This window comes from Equus asinus, chromosome 11, assembly GCF_041296235.1.
Source record: "Equus asinus isolate D_3611 breed Donkey chromosome 11, EquAss-T2T_v2, whole genome shotgun sequence".
NCBI lineage: Eukaryota > Metazoa > Chordata > Mammalia > Perissodactyla > Equidae > Equus > Equus asinus.
This window is the reverse complement of record NC_091800.1, coordinates 69,087,920-69,110,625: the sequence shown is the minus strand read 5'-3', so window position 1 is coordinate 69,110,625 and position 22,706 is coordinate 69,087,920. Positions and strand designations below refer to the sequence as shown.

The window sequence follows — 22,706 nt, the reverse complement described above, 5'->3', positions numbered from 1 at the left end:
AATTTGGCTCAAAATTACTTTAGTTGGCTCCTAAAAGGATCAACTTAGATCCTTTGATAACTTTGGGCATGCCTAAATTCATCAAAAAATGGGTGGGAATTTTGCTCCTCCCTTTGCTATTCTTTGTGGAGCGCAGTGGCCACCACATTGAGGAGCTGAAGCCTGAATGTGGGTCCCCAGAGCCCTGCCATCATGGGTCCTCCTGCTCATCTTCACGCCACACCAGACCTGGTGCAGAAGCTCTCCGTTTTGCTGTGTCTAAGGGTGACTGACCACTGTAGGCATCCAATTCTCTATTTCCCTCTCTTGTTCCAGGCGCTTCGCCTTAGTAACGTGGCCATGGGGAAGACCACCACAGGCCAGATAGTCAACCTGCTGTCCAACGATGTGAACAAGTTTGACCAGGTAAGCTGCACTGAGGGATCCATTTTCATTTCCCGCTTTTCTTGTGTAGTTTAACTTACTGGAATGTCCCGTGATGGTTTTTGGCCTAGGCCAGGATTTCTGTTGAGGACATATGACCAAGGGTACTTTTTATCCAACTCTCATTTCTTCTGTGTGCAACTTAGAGGTAGTAATACGTGTCGTCTTGTAAACTAGCGTTAGGTTTTTCTAATGTTGCCTATGACATGCTTCAGTAACAAATGGGCAGACAGCAGTGTGCTTGCCTGACTTAGTTCAATGCACGTAGTAGTCCTCCTGGAGAGGCCCTTCTTAGCACGTGGTGCTGGGATTGCTGGCTGAATTGTCTTTCTCCTCCTCTGGATGATGAACTCCTGGTGGGCAGGGTTTGTTCTTTTTCCTGTGCCCTGTACAGTGCCTGCCTCATAGGAAGCCTTTGATAAATAATGCCAAGTGGGTGATCCCTAGCCAGAAATAACCTGCTCTCCTCTATCCTACCACACTTTTTCTTTTTTTTTTTACACTTACCGTATGAATGTATTGCATTATCCAGGGCATTGTAACTGCTGGTCAGATCTGTATTGCACTAGACTACTTCTCTTTCAATTATTCATTCATCAAACATGAACTGAGGCCCCCTACTCATTTTCAGGGATGCATAAGACTTGATTTCTGCCCTGGAGAAAGGGCAGCCTGACAGGGAGATAAATACACAAGTAATTATGTCCTCTGTACACAGGAACAAGTCCTGCCTTGAGGGAGATCTGGCCATTTCCATTTCACCACAGTCCCTTCCCTGTATTAATTACAGCCATTGTTCAGTAGGAATTAGAATTCAGTGGGAGAGACTGGAGAATGTGGGCAGGTATCATCATACAGGCTTTCCTGGGGAGCCACAGGGGAGATGAGGCTGAATTTTGTGGCAGAGAGAGTTTAGGGGAGTCCTGAGCTCATCTGTGGGATAGACAAAATGGAGATCTTCTTTCCAGCCCTGCTGGTTGAGTTCTCCCTGGAGGAGCCGGAACCCTGCCCTGAGCTACCCAGGAATGGTGGATGCTTGGGTGTCTGCTTGAACAGCTTTAAAGCCCATTGTGATCGTTTCTGTTTAGTTTCCTGCCTGTTCTTTCAGAGACGACTGTTTCTATACTGTGTTCTTACTGGTTTTGTTTTTATATAGTCCTAAGAACACTCTGTCTTTTTCTTTTAAGGTGACAATATTCTTGCACTTTCTGTGGGCAGGGCCACTGCAGGCTATCGCAGTAACTGGCCTGCTCTGGATGGAAATAGGAATTTCATGTCTTGCCGGGATGGCAGTTCTCGTCATTCTTCTGCCTTTGCAAAGCTGCTTCGGGAAGTTGTTCTCGTATTTCCGGTAAGAGAAACATTGGTTTAAAAAATAGGTAATGTGGGGGCTGGCCCGGGGCTATAGTGGTTAAGTTCGTGGCCTGGGGTTCACAGGTTTGGATCCTGGGCACAGACTTACACACCGCTTGGCAAGCCATGCTGTGGCAGCATCCCACATAGAAAGTAGAGGAAGATGGGCACAGTTGTTAGCTCAGGACCAATCTTCCTCAGCAAAAAAGAGGAGGATTGGCGGCAGATGTTAGCTCAGGGCTAATCTTCCTCCAAAAAAAAAAAAGGTAATGTGTATTTGGTAACATCCACAGTCTGCCCAGTGGTTTTGTTCAAAAACAGAACACTTTTCGTGTGTCGTTGACCCTTCAGGCTTAGCCAGTGGAGGCTCCAGCTGCAAGCTGAAGGCTGATCTTGAAAGGGGGAAAGGTGGAGACGTTTACTGGCTCCTCCCAGCTAACTTTTCAGGCCCCATCCCTCAGTAACTAGAGTGTCCTTAAGCAGAATTTACATATGTTGTAAATTCTTAATGTTGTAATGTCTTAAGTAATAATACATTTACATATCTTTGAGGCCCAATTCTAGCTGCATGTATTTTTGTTTTGATTTGTATGATTTGTTTTGATTTTCAGGTGTGTATGTGTGTGTCTTGTTTTTAATTCAGTGTTTCCGTTAAGTTTATAAACTCCCTGAGGGCGAAGTTGATCATAATTGTGTCTGATAAAGTCCCACAGTCCTGGCAGCACGTGTGGTAGAAAAGTGGCTGGTGATGAAGAGCCTCATGGTGATGAAGTGAATTGACCTCAAGCAGGTGCAGAGGGTTGAAAGTGGGTCATTGTCAAGGTCGTCAGGAGGATGGAGAGGTTGTGCTCTTAGATGTACACTGAGGTTTTTTTTGTGCCTTTAGTGTGGTGTCTTCTCTCCTTGGAATTTCCTTTCCCCTCTTTGCCATGGAGAAATGTTCCTTATCCTTCAAGGCCCATTCTAAGGCTTCCAGAACCCTGAAACTTTTCTTGCTCCCTCTTTCCTAGTAGAGTTAACAGCCCTTTCTTTTCTGCTCCCTTGCAGTTTATTCCTGTTTTATTATACCATGGCCAACTGTATTCTTGTTATATTCGGGTGCTTTTCTGCCTTCCCTACCCAGCCATGACCTCCTTGAGTGACAGTTTGCATCCATCTCATTTCCAGTCTTCCTTAGCAGATATTTCAAGTTCTCCAAATGACTTCTTGAATTGGGATGAATTGTTGACTTCCTAATTGAAGTCATTTTCCATTTGTACTTTGAGTCGGACCTGCCCGTGTTGTCATTGTGAAAAAGCTGTAGGAACTCGTGATCTTTAGTCTCTGCCTGTGCCCGCTGCTATCAGGAAGTCGGTCTGTGGTCACTGTGGCTCATCTCTTACGTCTGTCCCCTTAGGAGTAAGACCGCAACCTTCACAGACATCAGGATCAGGACCATGAATGAAGTTATAACTGGCATAAGAATAATAAAAATGTATGCTTGGGAAAAGTCATTTGCAGAACTTATTACCAGTTTCAGAAGGTAAGTTTTTGTACGTATCACACCATATTTTTGTACTTTTCTGCTTCCTGTTTTTACTGAATGGTTTTAGAACTCTTACTAAATTTTTGCATGAGGGTGAATTTAAATACTGTCCGCTCCACCCCCGACTGCGTGTGGCAGTAGGGTTAGGTAGAATAGCACAGCACCTCATTTTAACCTGCTCTTCCCTTTAGCATCGTCTTAAAGGAAAAAATGTACATGCATACTTATACAGAAATGAAATTCCAAATGTTCCTTAATACCTCAAATCCCAAACAAGCAGTGATTCTAAGATGTTTGTATTTGAGACTAGGACATTTAAACTAAGACTATCATTTATATTAATGTAGCACAAATAGGAAGATTATAGAGATTGGGTATACTGTATCGGGCCAAACTCTATGAATCAGTATTATTCATTTGAAACAGAGCCATGGAAATACTGCTGCTTCTATTTGTAGAATCTTTTTTGGTCTTTCAATTTAAGTATTTGATTAGTTTTTGTTCTCCAGCATGTGGTGCTATAATTCTCTGCCAGCGCCCTGCCAGCTCTCACATTTGCACTTTTGTGGGTGCACCTCCCTCTGCTGCGAATTCATGCTCACCTTCATCCTTCTCTGGCTCCCACCAGGCCCGACTAACCCAACTCATCCTCTCAGGTTCCATGTGCATGCAACTCACCCTGACTCCACTGTTCTGAGTTAGATGCATTGTCTTCTCCCACAAGTTCATGGGCTCCTGGAGGGATGGGCTGTATCTTTCTGTCATCAGTGAGGTGCCCAGCACAGGACTTGTGTTTACGAATGCTTGTTGAATGAATGTTCAAACCCAGTTTGATTGACCCAAAATGTTAAAGGGTCACATAAACCCTCCATTTAGTTGGGTGAGTGAAGCGGTGATGAAGTGTGTGATCCTTGTGTTGGAGCTGGCCCCAGGGTGTGTGCTGTAGAATATTTCCACGATGTAAGGGATGGTTTTATCTTAATCTGTGTCCACTCCTTAGAAAGGGACCACATGCAAAAGGCACTTGAATTCATGACTTTAATGTCAGTGCTTCCTTTGAAACCTATATCCTACTCTCTTTTCCAGGAAGGAAATCGCCAAGATTCTGAGAAGTTCCTACCTTAGAGGAATGAATTTGGCGTCATTTTTCATTGCAAGCAAAATCATCGTTTTTGTGACCTTCACCACCTATGTGCTCCTGGGCAATGTGATCACAGCCAGCCGTGTGTTTGTGGCAATGACACTGTATGGGGCTGTGCGTGTGACCGTCACCCTCTTCTTCCCGTCGGCCATTGAGAGAGTGTCGGAGGCAGTTGTCAGCATCCGAAGAATCCAGGTTTGGTGCCCAATAACTTTTTTTTTTTAAATTTTTTTAAATTTTAAATTTTAAACTTTTTTAATTGCAGTATTATTGGATTATAACATTATATAGCTTTCAGATGTACATCGTAATATATTTCAAAATCTGTGTACATTACATCATGTTCCCCACCCCAAAATTAATTATAGTCCATCCCCTCACATGTGAGCCTAATCACCCCTTTTGCCCTCCCCTCCCTTCCCCCATGGTAACCACCAGTCCAATCTCCACTGCTATGTGTGTGTTTGTCATTTTTATCTTCTACTTATGAGTGAGATCATATGGTATTTGACTTTCTCCCTCTGACTAATTTCACTCAGCATAATCTGCTCAAGGACCATCCATGTTGTCTCAAATGGCCGGATTTCATCATTTCTTATGGCTGAGTAGTATTCCATTGTGTATAAATACCACATCTTCTTTATCAGTTTGTCCCTTGATGGGCGCCTAGGGTGCTTCCAAGTCTTGGCTATTGTGAGTAATGCTGCAATGAACATAGGGGTGCAAGTATATCTTTATGCCTTTGCGTTTTCAAGTTCTTTGGATAAATACCCAGCAGTGGGATAGCTGGATCATATGGTAGATCTATCCTTAGTTGTGGGTCCTTGGGTCCTTATAGTTGTGGCATGTGGGATGCCGTCTTAGCATGGTTTAATGAGCTGTGCCATGTCCGCGCCCAGGATTTCAACTGGCGAAACCCTGGGCCACCAAAGCAGAGTGCGCAAACTTAACCACTCGGCCACGGAGCTGGCCACTACTTTCATTCTTTTGCATGTGGCTGTCCAGTTTTCCCAACACCATTGATTGAAGAGACTCTCCTTTCTACATTGCATGCTCTTGGCTCCCTTGTCGAATATTAACTGTCCATAAATGTGTGGGTTTATTTCTGGGCTCTCAGTTCTGTTCCATTGATCTGTGTGTCCGTTTTTGTGCCAGTACCATGCTGTTTTGGTTACTATGGCTTTGTGGTATATTTTGAAATCAGGGAGTGTGATAACCCCAGCTTTGTTCTTTTTTCTCAGGAATCCTTTGGCTATTTGGGTCTTTTGTTGTTCCGTATAAATTTGAGGATTCTTTTGTTCTATTTCTCTGAAAAATGTTGTTGGCACTTTGATAGGGATTGCGTTGAATCTGTAGATTGCTTTAGAAAGTATCGACATTTTAACGATGTTAATTCTTCCAATCCAAGAGCAGGGAGTATCTTTCCATTTCTTTGTGTCGTCTTTGATTTCTTTCAAAAATGTTTTTTAGTTTTTGGTGTGCAGATCCTTCACCTCTTTGGTTAAGTTAATTCCTAGGTATTTTATTTTTTGTTGCAGTTGCAAATAGGATCATATTCTTAATTTCCCTTTCTGCTACTTTGTTGTTAGTGTATAGAATGCAACCGATTTTTGTATGGTGATTTTGTATCCCATGACTTGAATGTATTCATTTATTGTTTCTGAAAGTTTTTTAGTTTATTCTTTAGGGTTTTCTGTATATAAAATCGTGTCGTCTGCAAAGAGTGACAGTTTCACTTCTTTTCCAGTATGGATCCCTTTTATGTCTTTTTCATGCCTGATTGCTCTGGCTAGGACTTCCAATACTGTGTTAAGTAAGAGTGGTGACAGTGGGCATCCTTGTCTGGTTCCTGTTCTTAGAGGGATAGCTTTCAGTTTTCTCCATTGAGAATGATATTTGCTGTGGGTTTGTCATATATGGCTTTCATTATGTTGAGGTATTTTCCTTCTATACCCATTTTATTTAGAGTTTTATCATAAATGGATGCTATATCTTGTCAAATGCTTTCTCTGCATCTATTGAGATGATCATGTAATTTTTATTCTTCATTTTGTTAATGTCGTGTAGCACGTTGATAAGTTTGCAGATGTTGAACCATCCCTGCAACCCTGGAATGAAACCCTCTTGATTGTGATGTATGATCTTTTTAATGTATTGTTGTATTTGATTTGCTAGTATTTTGTTGAGGATTTTTGCATCGATGTTCATCAGTGATACTGCCCTGTAATTTTCTTTTTTTGTGTTGTCCTTGTCTGTTGTTGGTATCAGGATGACATTGGCTTCGTAGAATGACTTAGGAAGCATCCCCTTTTCTTCAATTTTTTGGAAGAGTTTGAGAAGGATAGGTATTAAGTCTTCTTTGAATATTTGGTATAATTTACTAGGGAAACCATCTGGTCCTGAACTTTTATTTTTTGGGAGGTTTTTTTTTTTTTAAGATTTTATTTTTCCTTTTTCTCCCAAAGCCCCCTGGTACATAGTTGTGTATTTTTAGCTGTGGATCCTTCTAGTTGTGGCATGTGGGATGCCGCCTCAGTGTGGCCTGATGAGCGGTGCCATGTCTGTGCCCAGGATTCAAACCAGTGAAACCCTGGGCCACCACAGCAAAGTGTGCGAACTTAGCCACTCAGCCATGGGGCCGGCCCTTTTTTGGGAGGTTTTTGATTGCTGTTTCTATCTCCTTACTGGTGATTGGTCTATTAAAATTCTCTACTTCTTCTTGGTCCAGTTTTGGAAGGTTGTATGTTTCTAAGAATTTATTCATTTCTTCTGGATTATCCAATTTGTTGGTGTATAGCTTTTCATAGTATTCTCTTATTGTCTTTTGTATTTCTGAGGTGTCCATTGCAGTCTCTCCTCTTTCATTTCTGATTTTATTTATTTGAGCCTTCTCTCATTTTTCTTGGTGAGTCTAGCAAAGGGTTTGTCAACTTTGTTTATCTTTTCAAAGAACCAGCTCATGGTTTCATTAATTTTTTCTATTTTTTTAGTCTCTATTTTGTTTATTTCTTCTCTGATTTTTATTATTTCCTTCCTTCTGCTGATTTTTGGGCTTGCTTTGTTGTTCTTTTTCCAGTACCTTTAGATGCGCTTTTAGATTGTCTATTTGGGATTTTTCTTCTTTGTTGAGGTAGGCCTGAATGGCTATAAACTTCCCTCTTAGAACCACTTTTGCTGTATCCCACAGATTTTGGCATGTCATATTTTCATTTTCATTTGTCTCCAGGAATTTTTTGATTTCTTCTTTGATTTCTTCATTGACCCAATTGTTCAGTAGCATTTTGTTTAATCTCCACATTTTTGTGGCTTTTCTGGTTTTCTTCCTGTAGTTGATTTCTAGTTTCATACCTTTGTGGTCAGAGAAGATGCATGGTATTATTTTGATCTTCTCAAATTTATTGAGACTTGTTTTGGGGCCTAATATGTGATCAATCCTGGAGAATGTTCCATGTGCCTTTGAAAAGAATGTGTATTCTGTGGTTTTTGGATGGAATGTTCTGTATATATCTACTAGGTCCATCTGGTCTAATGTGTTATTTAAGGCCTGTGTTTCCTTATTGATCTTCTGTTTGGATGATCTATCCATTAGTGTAAGTGGAGTGTTAAAGTCCCCTACTATTATTGTGTTACTGTCTGTTTCTCCTTTTATGTCTGTTAATAATTGCTTTATATATTTAGGTGCTCCTGTGTTGAGTGTATAGATATTTGCAAGTGTTCTTGTTGGATTGTTCCCTTTATCATTATGTAGCGCCCATCTTTGTTTCTTGTTATAGTTTTTGTTTTAAAGTCTATTTTGTCTGATGTAAGTATTGCTACCCCCGCTTTATTCTCTTTGCCATTTGCATGCAATATCTTTTTCCATCCTTTCACTTTCAGTTTTTGAGTATCTTTAGGTCTGAAGTGTGTCTCTTGTATGCAGCATATGTGTGGGTCTTGTTTTTTTATCCAGTTGACCACCCTATGCCTTTTGATTGGAGCATTTAGTCCATTGACATTTAAAGTAGCTATTGATAAATATGTATTTATTGCCATTCTGTCCCTTTTTTTTCTGGGTGTTTTAGTAGTTCTTCTCTGTTCCTTTCTTTTTCTCTTCCTCTCTTCCCTTGTGGTTTGATGGCTTTCTTTAGTAATATTTTGATTTCTTTTGTCTTACTTTTTTGCTTACTTATTATAGGTTTCTGATTTGTGATTGCTATGAGGATCCTATTTAATATTCTACGTATATAGCAGTCTGTATTGAGCTGATAGACGCTTTAGCTTGACCTCTTTCTAAAAACTCTACTTTTTCACTCCCCTCCTCCCACATTTTATGTTTTTGAAATCATATATAGTCTGTTTAGTGTGTGTCTGTCCCTTACCCTCTTATCATTGAAATAGGTGATTTTAGTACATTTGTCTTTTAACCTTCCTATTATCTTCACAGGTAGTTGATCTGCTACCTTTACTATATTTTTACTGTTACAAGTGATTTTATTGCCTGGGTTTTTTTTTGGTTTCCTTTTTTTTTTTTTTTGGTAATTTTTTTTTATCTCTATTTGTGGTCATTGCCTTCCCACTTAAATAAGTCCCTCTGGCATTTCTTGTAGAACTGGTTTCTTGGTGATAAACTCCTTTAATTTTTCCTTGTCTGGGAAGCTCTTTATCTCTCCTTCCATTCTGAGTGATAACCTTTATGGATAGAGTATTCTTGGCTGTAGGTTTTTTCCTTTTAGCACTTTAAACACATCGTGCCATTCTCTTCTCACTTGTAGGGTCTTGGCTGAGAAGTCCACTGATAGCCTTATGGGCTTTCCTTCGTATGTCACTTGTGGCCTTTCTCTTGCTGCTTTTAGGATTCTCTCTTTATCTTTAATTTTGGACATTTTAATTATAATGTGTCTTGGTGTGGGCCTCTTTGGGCTTATCTTGTTTGGAGCTCTCTGTGCTTCTTGTACTTGTATATCTGTTTCCATCCTTAGGTTAGGAAAATTTTCATCTATTATTTCTTCAAATAAATTTTCTGCCCCTTTGTCTCTGTCTTCTCCTTCTGGGACACCTGTGATCCGAATGTTAGCACACTTAATATTGTCCCAGAATTCCCTTAGTCTGTTCTCATTCTGTCTAATTTTTTTTTCTTTGTTCAGTTTGGGTGGTTTCCTTTAGTCTTTCGTCTAGCTCGCTGATGTGTTCTTCTGCATCCTCTGCACTGCTCTTGAGTCCCTGTAGTGAATTTTTCATTTTCAGTATTCTTCATTTCTGATTGGTTCTTTTTTGTATTTTCCAGTTCTTTCCTGATGAGCTCGCTGTGTACATCCAATTTTCTCCCAATATCTGAGCATCCTTATGATATTTTGTTTGAACTCTTTGTCGACTAGGTCGCCTATTTCTGTTTCATCTAGTCCTTTTTTGGGGTTTTGTCCTGTTCCCTTGCTTGGAATGTAGTCCTTTGTCTCTTCATTATGCCTCTTTCTCTGTGCTATTTTCTTTGTATTTGGTGAGTCCTGATCTTGGAGAAGTGGCCTTATGTATGAGATGTCTTTTGAGGCCCAGCAATGTACTTCCCTCTCATCACTGGTTCAAAAGATCCAGGAGTGACCGCTTTGTGGGTTACTTGTGTCCTTCTGCTGTGGCAGGTTTGCTCTTAATGCAGGTACCCAGGGAGTCTAGTCTTTCCTTCCCTGGCCAGCTGTTTGTAAATCTGGTTTGGGGAGCCTCAGCACCATTGGCTACAAGGTCTAACAGCACACTCCTGTTGCAGTTTTCCTCTTAATTGGGTTGGTACCCAGTGTAGCTGGTTGCTAGGCTCAGGGGCTTACATTTGCTATAGGCCTCAGGCCCACAAGGCTGTTGTCAGTTCTTTTAGGAGTGCAGCTGAGTGGGGCTTGCCCTAGGCAGGGAGCACTCAGTTGTTTCAGGCTTTGAAAGGTGGGGTGATCCTTTTTCTGGCTATTTGTGAAGCACAGGTCTCCTGCTGCTGGTAAGCCTCACCCCCAACAGGACCACACACACCATCAACACAGTCCTGGTCTGTGGACACTTCCCAACCCCCTGGAGCATACCCCATCACCACACTGCAGATGTCCCCACATCTCCACCAGTGCCCCCACAGTTCACCTATTCCTCACACAGGCCCTGCCCCACAGAGGTGGACACATTCACCTGCCTGTAGAGGATCAAGGCACCCAGTCAATGTAGGCTGAAAAGTAGCCTGAAGGTTTGCTGTTGCGTGGGGTTGGTCCCTAGGGCGGCTGCCTGCCCTGGCTGAACTAGATTAAATCTGCACTCTAGTGAGTGTGGCAGACCTCTGGGCTAACAGGCCACTGGAAGAACCTCAATGGCGTCTACCAGGGTCTGTGTCAGCACGCCTGGACCAGTTCAGAACAATGGCCCCTACCAATGTCTCAGTCTCCGGAGAGGTCCGTCCTCTTACAAAGATGCCCCCAAAGCCCACCAGGTGAGTCTCATTCACCAAAAGACTGTCAGCCGTCTCTCTGGTGATTTTAGGTTGCTGAAATGAGTGAATTTGTGCATGGGCCCTTTAAGGTCCGGGTCTTTTCAGCTTTCATCTGATAGCTTTTCTGGGGGGTATCCCTGCTGCAGCAAAGCCAGATAGTAAAACCCTCCTCTCAGTTGGGCTGAGTCTGAAGGATGGTTATAGCAGTACCACCCCCGCTCTGGACCTCACTCCTCCAGGGAGGGCTGCGTACCTTAGGGTGGCTCCCGCCTGGCCAGCTGAGAAGCTGCGCTGTTCCCAAAGGTGGCTTTGTTCTTCTCTAGCAGGAATTTCTGCCTCTTCTGCCTTAGTCAGGACTGTCCCTTGTGGTGGGGCTTCTTTTTATCCAGTTTTCAGTTTTGTGTCTTGGGTAATTTTTCCGAAAATAGTTGTGACCTGGTTGTGTTCGTGGGAGGAGATGAGTTCAGAGTCTGCTTATGCCGCCATCTTGACGAGATCCCACCAATAACTTTTTAAAGTTGTTGGTGGATTTTAAGTAAAATTGCGCCTCCTTTGGTTTAGTGTTGGTGTGTTCCTGCTGGTCAGGTTTAGCTCTCTCAGCGCCACAGCTGCCGTCATTCCAAAATGTCGTACAAACTCCCCTGTCTTCTTAGGTCGAGTGTGGTACAAATCACATAGGATTCACTGACCATTTATGATGTAAATGGCAGCAGCACAGGACTCTTGATGTACCGGTGATAACTGTAGGGTGACCAAAATGTCAAAAAGCAGAAGCAGCAAGCAGGTTTCATCTCCTCTGCCAACTCGAGCAACTGGGTAGTGACTGCATGCAGTCCTGGGGTGAACAGGATTCCTCTCTGGGACAGGAAGAAAAGAGCGTGCTCCTTGGGCAGGGGGAGTGGCGTCAGCCTCACCTGGTTCTCTCTGTTTAGAATGGATTCTATTCCTCCGTAGATGCTTTGCACGTTGATTTCTGAGTATGCCTTTTGGATCTCTGCCTTTGCGTCCCTGCCCCTGTTCTGTTTTCACTTTTTCTTACTGTCTGAATGTATCTCTGGCCGGCCTCTTCCTTTCAAATTTGTTGATTTCCATCATACCCGCTATCTCCTTTTCCTAACTAGCTGTCGCTAAATTCCCGGGGACCAGTAATTTATATCACCAAGATAAGGGCCTGACACACAGTGGGTGCTCAAGTATTTGTGTGTTTATGAATAGGTCTAAAATGATGATTAATTGGCTGTGTGAATGGCCTGGGCGTGAACCTGAGTGTCCGGCCTTTACGAAAACTCTGGTTTGTTCCTGCTTCTCCACAGTGATGGATGCCCGGGAATAGATCTCTAAGTGGAGTTAGATAGCTCTGGGTGTGATTTTCTTTTTTTGAGGTGGGGGAGGATGGGGAGGGTCTTGTCATAAAAGCTGAGATTCTTTTATTATGAAATTTTTATACTATAAGATAGTATTACCCATAAAACAGATCAGTTCTAAGGGATCAGTCCTGGTCCCTGAGTTAATCATTCTTTCTGACAGGGGCTTCTAGCAACATTGTTAACAGATGGCCCATGCAGTTCAATAAAGTATCTTTTATGTAGCTTTCACATCTTGAAAGAAAGCATGTAGAAATATACTTTGACCATAGTGACTTTCTAAGTGTGCACTATCCCTTTTCCAGAAGGGTAGCCTCACATATAAATTGAGCTGCTGTAACTTTGTTGTTGATGCTGCTGCAGCCGCCATCTTTGATGCTCCTGTAAGTGCTTACGATGGACCAGGCTGTCGGGAAGCCTTTGCACATTTATCTCATTTAATCCTGACAGCAGTGGAATGAGATAAACATTAATGTCCCCACTTTCCAGGTAAGGGATCAGGTTCCTGGAAATGGTGAAATAGCTTGCCCAACCTCACATTTGTAAATGATAGAACTAGGATTCTGCATCAACCCTGGTTTCTTAACCATTGTTACATTCCTGCACTGCCTTCTTCATACTTTCTGACACGTTGGCTATTTCCTTAAGTGTGGTTTTCATCATCTAGTCTTATTCTGAAGGCCTTCAGATGTTTCCTGTTTCCTGAAGAATGAGACTTTTAAATTCTAGACCGGCCGCACTGTGTTTCCCAGCATGTGACCCTCTACTCTGGCTGGGGTGTTGTCTCTGCCACGTGCCAAATTCATCCCCACTTGTGGGTCTTTGCTCGCTCTGTTTGGTCCCCTGGGTTGCTCTCTCTTCTGTCCTTGATTTAGGCAACTGCTGGTGGGCCCTCTGGCCGGCCCCCACGACGCTCTTCCAGCTTCCACGACTGCTGTTCATGCTGATCTCAGGCTTCCATTTATGCACAAGGCCAGTGCCACACCACTTAACATTACGTCAAAGGGGGAGAATCTGGCTCACCAGGAGTATTTTAAGCCCCTTGACAGCAGATGGCATCTGATAGTTCTTTTGCATAGTGCATGGCCCATGTTGGACACACAGTGGGCATCAAATACTGCATTACTGAAACCACACTTACAGGAAAAGGCTGGGACCTAACAGAGGCCCAGGGTGGCCCAGGCTGTGCTAGAAACCATGGAAGTGCAGAGTGAGGGAACAGATTGGCATTAGGCATTCTTGAAACATTGGGCCTCGGCAGGGGGTTCTTCACCCAGGGGAGCTGGATCTTGTCCAGAGTGGGGATGAATCTCAGTCTTTCCCTTGTTCTCTGTGTCCATCTGTGTATCTCAAACCAGCCTAATGGGACTTGGTGGACTTGTGCCCTGCAGAGTCTGGTGCTAATGTAGACTCTGCCAGCCTGGCTCCTGGGCTATACAGACAGCCTGGCCTTCCTTGGGCCTTTAGGTAAATAGAAACACTCACTTGGTTAACAAAATAAGTCTCACTATTGACTGTCTTACTGGCTGTCATGAAATAAAAGAAGATTAAAACAGTGAGGCTTTACTAAAATGCATCTCAGGTCCAAAGGCAGTCTGGAGACAGAATTCCCTCTTCTTTGGAGGAGGTCAGTCTTTTTTCTCTTAAGGCCTTCAACTGATTGCATGAGGCCCACCCACACTATAGACTTTACTGAAAGTCTACTGATTTACATGTTAATCTCATCTAAAATACTTTCACAGTAACATCCAGATGTGTTTGAGCAAATTTCTACAGACCGTGCCCTAGCCAGTTTGACATAAAATTAACCATCACACCCTGTTGAATCCCCATCTCTTTCTTTGAGCTCCCCAGATATGATTGTGTCCTCCACCCCATATATTGAAACCATCTGTATGGATTTCTTTCCCTCCTTGAACTCTAGACTTCTAAAGGGCAGGTACAGTACCTTGTTCGTCTTTGTATTCCTCACAGATAGCAGGTGCTCAGAAAATGTGCAACTGAAGGAATCTTCCAGCTTTTTCATGTCTGTGGGATTCTTCAAATGCCTGACAATTGAGCACTGTTTAAGTGGAAAGCAGTAACTTTCATTCTCTGATGGGTTACATTGTACATCAAAGAGTGCAGCACAAAAGGGCTCCTGCAGAACGTTTTCAGGGAATCATGGTCAAATATTTTGGTAGGATTTTTTATTTTTTCCAAAATGCAGCTGGACTGTGTCTGAGGCTTGAGATTCCTTCCCATATATATGTGTGCTGTAACATTAAAATTATGACCTGCTGAAAACTTTGACTTTTCCTGTGGCTAACTTTGTGAAGTTACTTTGTGTCCTGATAAAGGAAGCATCTTTGATTTGGTTAGGAAACCTCAATTTCCCCTCACGTGCATGAAGTTTCTGGCAGGAAGGTGGATCTAGGAATTTAGAGACCTGTTCAACAGTCATTATTTTCAGTAAAGACGGGACAGATGGCAGAGAATGAGTGGCGAGAAGGGATTGATGTTAGCATGGCGTACTGCTTCATGGTGGGGTTGAAGTAATTGTTGAAATAGTTTTTTCTTTTAGATCTTAGACTTTTTTTCCAGCCCAAATGGCTTCTACAACCCTTTTGAAATTTTGTTCCCTGGGTCATCAGAATCGCCTACGGTGCTTCTGAAAGCACCTTACCTCGAAGATTCTCATTCTCTAGGTCTTGGCTGGGTCCAAGGTCTTTATTAAGTGCCCCATGTGCCTGAAAATACGCCACATTTGAGAAACATTGTCCTGGTTGCAGAAAAAAGGACACAAAGCCAAAATGTGCTTAGCAAATATAAAAGATGTTAGGATCATGTTAAGACTAAAATCAGTTGAGAGGAAAAGCACAAACCCATGTCTTGGTCTAAGCTGGACTTTTATGGGCATATTTGGAATTTATTCAATCACTCCACAAAATAATTGAGCCCCTAGCTTAAGCCAGGTGCTGTGTTGGATGCATATATACAGTGATAATCAAATGCACAAGAGTTGTTTCTGCTTAGAGTTTATGTGTATCATCAAGCAAGGGGTTAATCAAGAATCAAATGATTAAACTCACTGTGGTGTGCGTTTGTGAGTCCTTAGTCTTTGGGAGGAAAGGGCCGAGGTGCTATGGGATGCTTTGGCAGAGGTGCTGGTGTAATTTTGGAGGTCGTGCTTCCTGGGGAGGCTGAAGAACTTACCTGGAGACTTATGTGCGTAGGGGGTGGGGAAGGTAGGAGGCTGATGCTTTGCATTTTCGTGGGGATAATTATGTGACAGAGGCTCTTAGTGAACAAGAAGGAGATCATTGTATGTGAGGAACCAAAAATGTCTGATGCTGTAGAGTAGAGAGTGCTGGAGGCCTGAGCAGGGGACTCCACAGGGCCCTACGGACAACACTGAGTGGTTTAGATTTTCAGAGCTCACCCTGGCTGCAGCCCGGGGAGTGGGTCAGGGGGTGGCGGTGGGGATTCAGCGTAGAGGTGGGGACATGGCGTCAAGAGGCTAGTGCAGTGAGTAGTCCAGGAGCAAGATATGGGATTTGGATTAGGGTGAAATAGACTTGGCCAGAAAGAGCACGTCCTGAGTTGGGTATGGAGGGTGGGGAAAGGTTTGGCAGAAGGAAGAATCATAGAGTGCTTTGGGTTTTTTGGCTGCAAAAATCACCGGGGGGCTAGCCCTGATGGCCTAGGGGTTAAGATCAGTGAGCTCTGCTTCAGTGGCCTGGGTTCAGTTCTCTGGGTGCAGACCTACACCACTCTGGTAGCGGCCATGCTGTGCTGGCAGCCTGCTTACTAAAAAACAGGAAGATTGGCACCGATGTTAGCTCGGGGTGAATCTTCCTCAAGAAAAAAAAAATCACCTGGATTCATTGAAATATGGAATATTAGAAAAGGACCTTATTTGGGGAGGAGAAGGGCATGATTTTGGTTTTGAAGTCTGAGGCTTTTCAAATACCCATGTCTTTGCCATAAGACCCACTGATGGGCATTGATTCAACCTTCTTTCCTATTATCTGAGAGATGGTAGGCAGTGAATTTAATGAACTGATCTGAGGTTCTCTTCCTTTCCCTGCCTCTCACATAGATGTGTTAATGTGCAATTAGAAGGTGAAAATGTCAGCAGGAGAGGAAGGAAAGGTCGGCTGAATTATACTGAATTAGGCAAGATTTGGCCCTGACCATAGATGAGCCAGAGGCTTGGTAGGCACGTAGAGTTTAGAGAACACTGTCATCTTAAAGCGCGCTGCGGCAGTCTTCTGCAGCCTGGGGCTCAGCAGATTGGGCGGGCCATCTTGCATGATTTCCAGTAAGATCATGTTTGGGAACCCTAGGAAGTAAATCCACCATAGCTTTCCACCTTTGAGCTGGTGTTGTGGTCCATTCCCATGGGGCACACCTATATGTGGGCTTTCTAGTGTAGTGTCTTCTTTTTCACACATGCTTTTCAGTTTCCATTTTTCCATGCACAGAAAATGAATGATTTATTGTGAAGTTACAGGCTCAAGAAGTTCGCTCTATTTTTCTGTAAGTAAGGAAAGAGGACTGATGGTGTTGGCATTGAACGGGTCCAATAGGATTATAAAAGATCTTGTCTTAACTTCAAAGCAATGAAAGTCTTCGGCGACTGCTGCATCGAGTAAAATGTGTCTCTGAGGTTATATTGTTCACAAAGCTGCTTAGGTTTTTGCCTACCAGCCACTCGGAAGTCAGTTTTTTTGGCTCGAGTTCTGACGTCTGATACTTTCCCGCATGGCCTGTTCTGGGTATGCACTTCATGGCTCTAATGGCAATTTAATTTTAGCTTTTGCATCAGCCTGAGCACAAGAGAAAAATCCAGCGAGCGCTTCTGGCACCTTTACAAGCTGTTCGTGTGTTGAATGGAGTCTTATTTAACCACTGGAGATTGTGACTTCTTTCTCCATTCAGACCTATTGCTTACGGGCAAATGCTCAATAGATTTACTGCCTCACTTTGGGCATAGTTTTTCTTTCTTTCTTTTCTTTTTTCAAGGTGGGGAGTTCTTTTTCTGTTATACACACACTGAATATAGAACTTTATGTCTTGGTAATGTGCTTAAGCTAAAATAGAAATTTTATTCTGTCTAGACAAGATTCATAACATAACCTTTTGCTCGTTGCTGTATTAAACTCTGTAAGGCTGTAGCGAAGTGGTCAATGGTTTGACTAACTTGAACCAACCATATGGTCTGTTCATCCCTTTAGCAGATATCTGTGATGTGCTGACTCTGCAAGGCTCAGCATAGCTGGAGTTGGGACCGTGTTTGTAAGTGGGTGAATGCCATAGTGTCTACCCTCTACATGACTTAGTGCCCCTCTGGGGATTCAGAGGTAGGAGGGCAGTGGCAGCTGCGGCCATCCTGAGCTGGTTCCCAGGAGCATTAGCATTTGAGATGGGCCTAGAAGGGTGATTGGGTTTGGTCCTCAGGGGAAACAGGCAGAGGCCACTTTGGAGCCTGGACTTAGGTGCTGATGGGTCACTGAAGGGTTTTAAGCATGGTGGACGTTCTCAGAGGCGTCTTAAGGAGATCAACAGGGAGTGGTGTTTGGCGTAGGTTCCGCAGTGTTGGGGAGTGCTGGGGAAGGAACTGGAAAGGATAGGGAGACAGCGAAAAAAATCAGTATTGTATCAGAATTTCAAACAATTGGTAGGAAGTGAGATTCTGAAATGATGTTATTTCAAGAGGACTGGGGAACTGGGGAGAGAGATGAATTGCGGCAGATGGGCAGGAGATGGTGTCTGGTTGACTATGGGAGAGGTGGTGTGGAGAAAAGAATTCAGGCTGTGGTGTGTTTCAAGCCTGCAAAGGAGCTCTCACCGTCTTCTTAGTCTGTCCTTTCTGCCTCCTTGCTAGACCTGGGCTTGGGACAGGCAGGAATAGCCGTGCCCAAGTTTAAGGTTCTCTGAGCCTGGATGAGTGGAGGAACAAATGAGCAATCTGTCTCCTGTTAGCTGGGTCTTTCAGAGAAATGCATAGGAATGCATTTTGCTTTTCCTACACAGAAGTTGTTTTCATGTTCAATTTTTACCAGTTGTTCTTTTGAAGTAGAATGTTACAGTCAAATTTGTAGCTTTGTGTCGTCGTAGACAAGGATTTTAAGGACTTAAAGGATGTTTACAGTTTTATAGAGTGGTTGTTTTCCTTATTTATGTGTTGTTTTCCTTCTCAATCATTTTCACCTGCTTCTTTCAGTTGCCTCCTCTGGTGATTAGGATTAGGTTTGCCTGTGGGTCCTAGAATACCCGTGTTAAAGCTGCTCACACAAGGTAGTTTCTTTTTCTCTCATGCAAAAATCCGTGTGAGGTTCTCTATTGCGTGTAACAAAGTACTGCAAACTGTATGGCTTAAAACAACAGATATTTACTGTTTCGCAGTTCTGGAGGCTAGAAGTCTGAATCAAGGTGTCCTCAGGGTCACTCCGAAATCTGTAAGGGAGAATCCTTCCTCGCCTCTTCTAGCTTCTCATGGTTGCTGGCAAACCTTGGCGTTCCTTGTTTTACAACTACCATCACTCCAGTCTCTGTCTCCATTGTCACAGGGCCGTTTTCTGCCTGTGTGTAAGTGTCTACATCTCTCTTCTCTTCTTACAAGGACACCAATCATACTGGATTTAGGGCCCACCATATTTCAGTATGACCTCACCTTAATTAGTTACATCTGCAATGACCCTATTTCAAATAAAGTCACATTTTAGGTAACTGGGGTTAGGAAAAAAACATAGCTTTTTGTGGGGAGACACAATTCACCCCATAACAAGTTCTGTAGCTAGCAGGATGCTCCATGGTGTCAGAGACCCAGGCTCGCTCTTTTTTATTACTCCACCGCATGTGGCCTTGACCGAGCTGGCAGTCTCCAAGTGCCAGGCCATTGGGTAGAGGAAGATTCCTGGATGATGTTCTGGCCTGAACCTAGTCACTTGGCTTCACATGGCTGTATGGGAGGCTGGGAAGAGTGGTTCTGGTTTTAGGCTGTCATGCCCCAGTTAAAAATCAGGGGTTTTGTGACACAGAAGAAAGAGAACAGATTGTGAGGATGGCCCACAGTCTCTGCCACACCTTCAAAGTTTGGGTGGGGGATGAGGGTGGCCTGGGTTCTTTAGTCAATTTCTGTACCACCGTAGCTTTTCTCGTTGAATTATGTCAAGCATTTGCAGAGCCAGAGGGAATTTTCCTATGTATCAGGATGTTAGATTTGTAATGGTTAGCAGCACTTTGTTTTATTTAGCTGAATTGCGTTGAATAGCTGCTAACTAGTGTGGAAAATAGTGAGCTGTGGAAGATAACAGCCATTTCTGCTGTTGAGGACAGGTCCTTTACTAAGGAGAAAGGATAAGCGATGGTGAAAAGATGCTTATAAAGGATTATTTTTTTAAAGATTGGCCCTGAGCTGACATCTGTTGCCAATCTTTTTTTTTTTCTCCTTCTTCTCCCCAAAGCCCCCAGTACATAGTTGTATATTCTAGTTGTAGGTCCTTCTGGTTGTGCTGTGTGGCATGCCATCTCAGCATGGCTTGATGAGAGGTGCTAGGTCTGTGCCCAGGATCCAAACTGGCATAACCCTGGGCCACTGAACCGGAGCGTGTGAATTTAACCTCTTGGCCACGGAGCTGGCCCCTAAAACATTTTTTAAGATATAGAAACTTAATAAGATTATTTTCTTTTTAAAACGATGCCTCAAGTTAATGCTGAGTAGTGATATACTGATTTGACAGGCACGAGGAGAAGGGCACAGTGAACTTCAGCTCAGCTCCAGGTCACAGCAGATACGGGCCGGGCCAGGCTCTCATTCATAGTCTGCCATCCGTCTTGTGTTCTCAGCCTGTCCTGTGCTGGCTCGATCCCCAAAGGCCCTGGAACAGCCTGCATCTCTGTGTTTCTCGCATGTTACATGGTACTTGTAACATGGTGGGATTCAGCAAATGTTTATGGAATCATTTCCTGCCAACTCCCGTGTTGATTGTTAGTAACACAAAAGTAAAACAACAAAAATGTCCAGGCTCTAAATGTATTCGAGTTTGGAGCCATATTTTCTCTTTAGGGAAGCAACCGGTATGCGTGTTGAGAAAGTCACAAAGATAGCCTTGTGGCCGTGAACTGTTTATACGTATATAATACTATACACACACACACACACACACACACGCGTGCACTATGTATACTGTATTATGTAATCATATACTATAAAATATATATTATACTATTATATATACTGTGTATTATTTAGTTTGTTGTGATGTGAACCAGTATTTTAAGTTCAGATGATAAAATGGTATTGTATAAAGTTTTTTGTTGCAAATTCCAGGAAAGCGGTAACTTTTGTTTGTGCTATTTGTTCCTGCAGTTTAAACAATGTGTTTCTCCTTTTTCTGCAGAACTTTCTGTTACTTGATGAGATATCACAGCATGACCCTCAGCTGCCATTAAATGATGGTAAAATGATAGTGCATGTGGAAGATTTTTCTGCTTTTTGGGATAAGGTAACAGATCCTCCATTACAAGATCGTGACTGTTAAAAGACAGCTGGTGACAAAGATTTAATAGAGAATGTTGAGATTTTACACATGGTATAAAATGTGACTTGCTCATTTACTGAAAGTATCTTATAAAAATTCTCAAAACCAGGAATAAGATTAAATGCAATTAGATTGAATAGAAAATCAGCCTAAGGCGTTTAATATGTTGTTCTTTGTCTCATTTTCAAGAGAACTTTCAAGGTATTTGAACTTAAAGTATATAAGTTTGGAAGGTTGGAATTTTCAGGATTGGATAAACAAGTGCTGTGGGATGGAATGGGTTAACTTACAAATGTGTTACAAATTGTTAAAGACAAGAGACTTTGGGGAATCAGTGTACGTTTTTTATGTTGATGGTATCAGACCATCTTCTTGCATATTGAGTGAAGCCGTGATTTGGGTCTTTGCTGTGGGGAAGGGTGGGGGCTCCCCATTCTTAGCTTCTGGATGGCACTGGCTACTTTGGTGGCGGTCAAGGGCAGGGAGGAGGCAGCAGGTGGGCATAGTAAGAGCCAGTGATCCCTAATTTAAGGCTTTCACCATGTGGCAAGCTGGCAGCTAGAACTGATGAGCTCGCAGGGATTTTCCAACGCTTGGTTTAGGTATGACGGTTAGGCAAACAGGGAAAACAACAGGGACTGCTCTCAAGAAGTTCTCAGCTTGCGGACTCAGGGCAGCCCCCTTTATGGACAACTGGAACGCTTTTTCTCCTGGTTCTGTGGTCCTTTCTGCACGTCCTCCCATATTAGTGTGGATTAGTCAGGAAAACGGAACCCACACCGTGGGAGAGGGATTCCATGCAGGGAATTAGTTACATAAGGTGATGAAAGAGCCAAAAGGGCAAACGAGTGGGCAAGGCAACCCAGAGATTAGCGTTGGCCGGAAGCTGCTCCCACTTCTAGGCTAGAGGGATGCAGGGAGGAGCTGGCATCTACCAGTAGTCGCCCGTTGGGAGCAGATCCCGGGAGCCCATCTGTTGGCAGGAGTGGGGACCATGGTGCCAGGGCCTGTTCTGTGGGCGCTGGCACTGCAGAGGGGATGTGGTCATGGTGGGGAGGCTGCTGGAAGCAGGTGGACGTGCTCGTGGGTACCAGTTTCTCCTGTCTCCCGGCCTCCAGGGCTGAACTGGAGTTGGCTGGAAAGATTGCAGGAGCCAGCGATCTGGAGCTTAACAGGGAAGGGCGGGGAATGGAGCTGAGAGCCAACGGGTGCTCCACCAGCACTCCTTCCCACCTCCACTCAGCTTTCCCTTCTCCAGTGGTGTGAGCGTCCACACTCTGTAAACTCTTCTTCTCATGCGTGTGCCTCTGAATATTGTGCAACCTGCATCGTGTTCGTCTACTTCTGGTTTAGTGGCCACCATCTACACCAAGAAAACAGTAGTGCATTCCCAAATATGTAAAGCCACATCGTTGCACCTTTGCATGTGGAAGCTCACATAGGCGCATATGAACCCGACAGTTTCTCCTTACCTTAGTCTGGGAGACTTACCTCCTGCTTGGTATTTCTCATCATAAATACACTGTAAGCCTTTATAGAAAGTACCATTAAAATTCCATTATAAAGGCCTACTCTCGATGAATGCTGTTGAGTTAGATAAAGCACCGAGGTTGCTAACATATACTTTGTATGACCCATTACCAAATTTCATCCGTACCAAACCATGCAGCATTGTAAAATAAGCTGTTTTGTTCTTCTAAGTGCTTAACATGGTCTCCAACTTTTTTGCAGCTTGCATTGTAGTACAGAACACCCCATTCTGTTGTCCTGTCCTTGTATCTGGAAGGATTGTGCCCTGTGCTAGGGGGCGATTAGGACCTGTCAGGCCATGTATGAGAGAGCCCTCGGGTGGGCCAGGGGCTCAGACAGTGGGGGTTTTGGAGAGCAGCTGAGGCAGAATGGAGCACATGCTGGGCTGGGAGAGAAGAGAAAGACGTGG

At 43.5% G+C, this 22,706-nt stretch overlaps 1 protein-coding gene across 1 annotated transcript in view; it reads left to right on the top strand.

The window, feature by feature from the left end:
- The window catches only part of ABCC4 (ATP binding cassette subfamily C member 4 (PEL blood group)), a 242,789-nt gene that overhangs the window by 80,930 nt on the left and 139,153 nt on the right, over positions 1-22,706 (top strand). Inside the window, exons 5-9 of the mRNA XM_014864856.3 lie at positions 316-405; positions 1,611-1,774; positions 3,173-3,298; positions 4,388-4,637; positions 20,627-20,731. Coding sequence (XP_014720342.2) covers positions 316-405; positions 1,611-1,774; positions 3,173-3,298; positions 4,388-4,637; positions 20,627-20,731 — 735 coding nt within the window. The remainder of the gene's footprint in view (positions 1-315; positions 406-1,610; positions 1,775-3,172; positions 3,299-4,387; positions 4,638-20,626; positions 20,732-22,706) is intronic.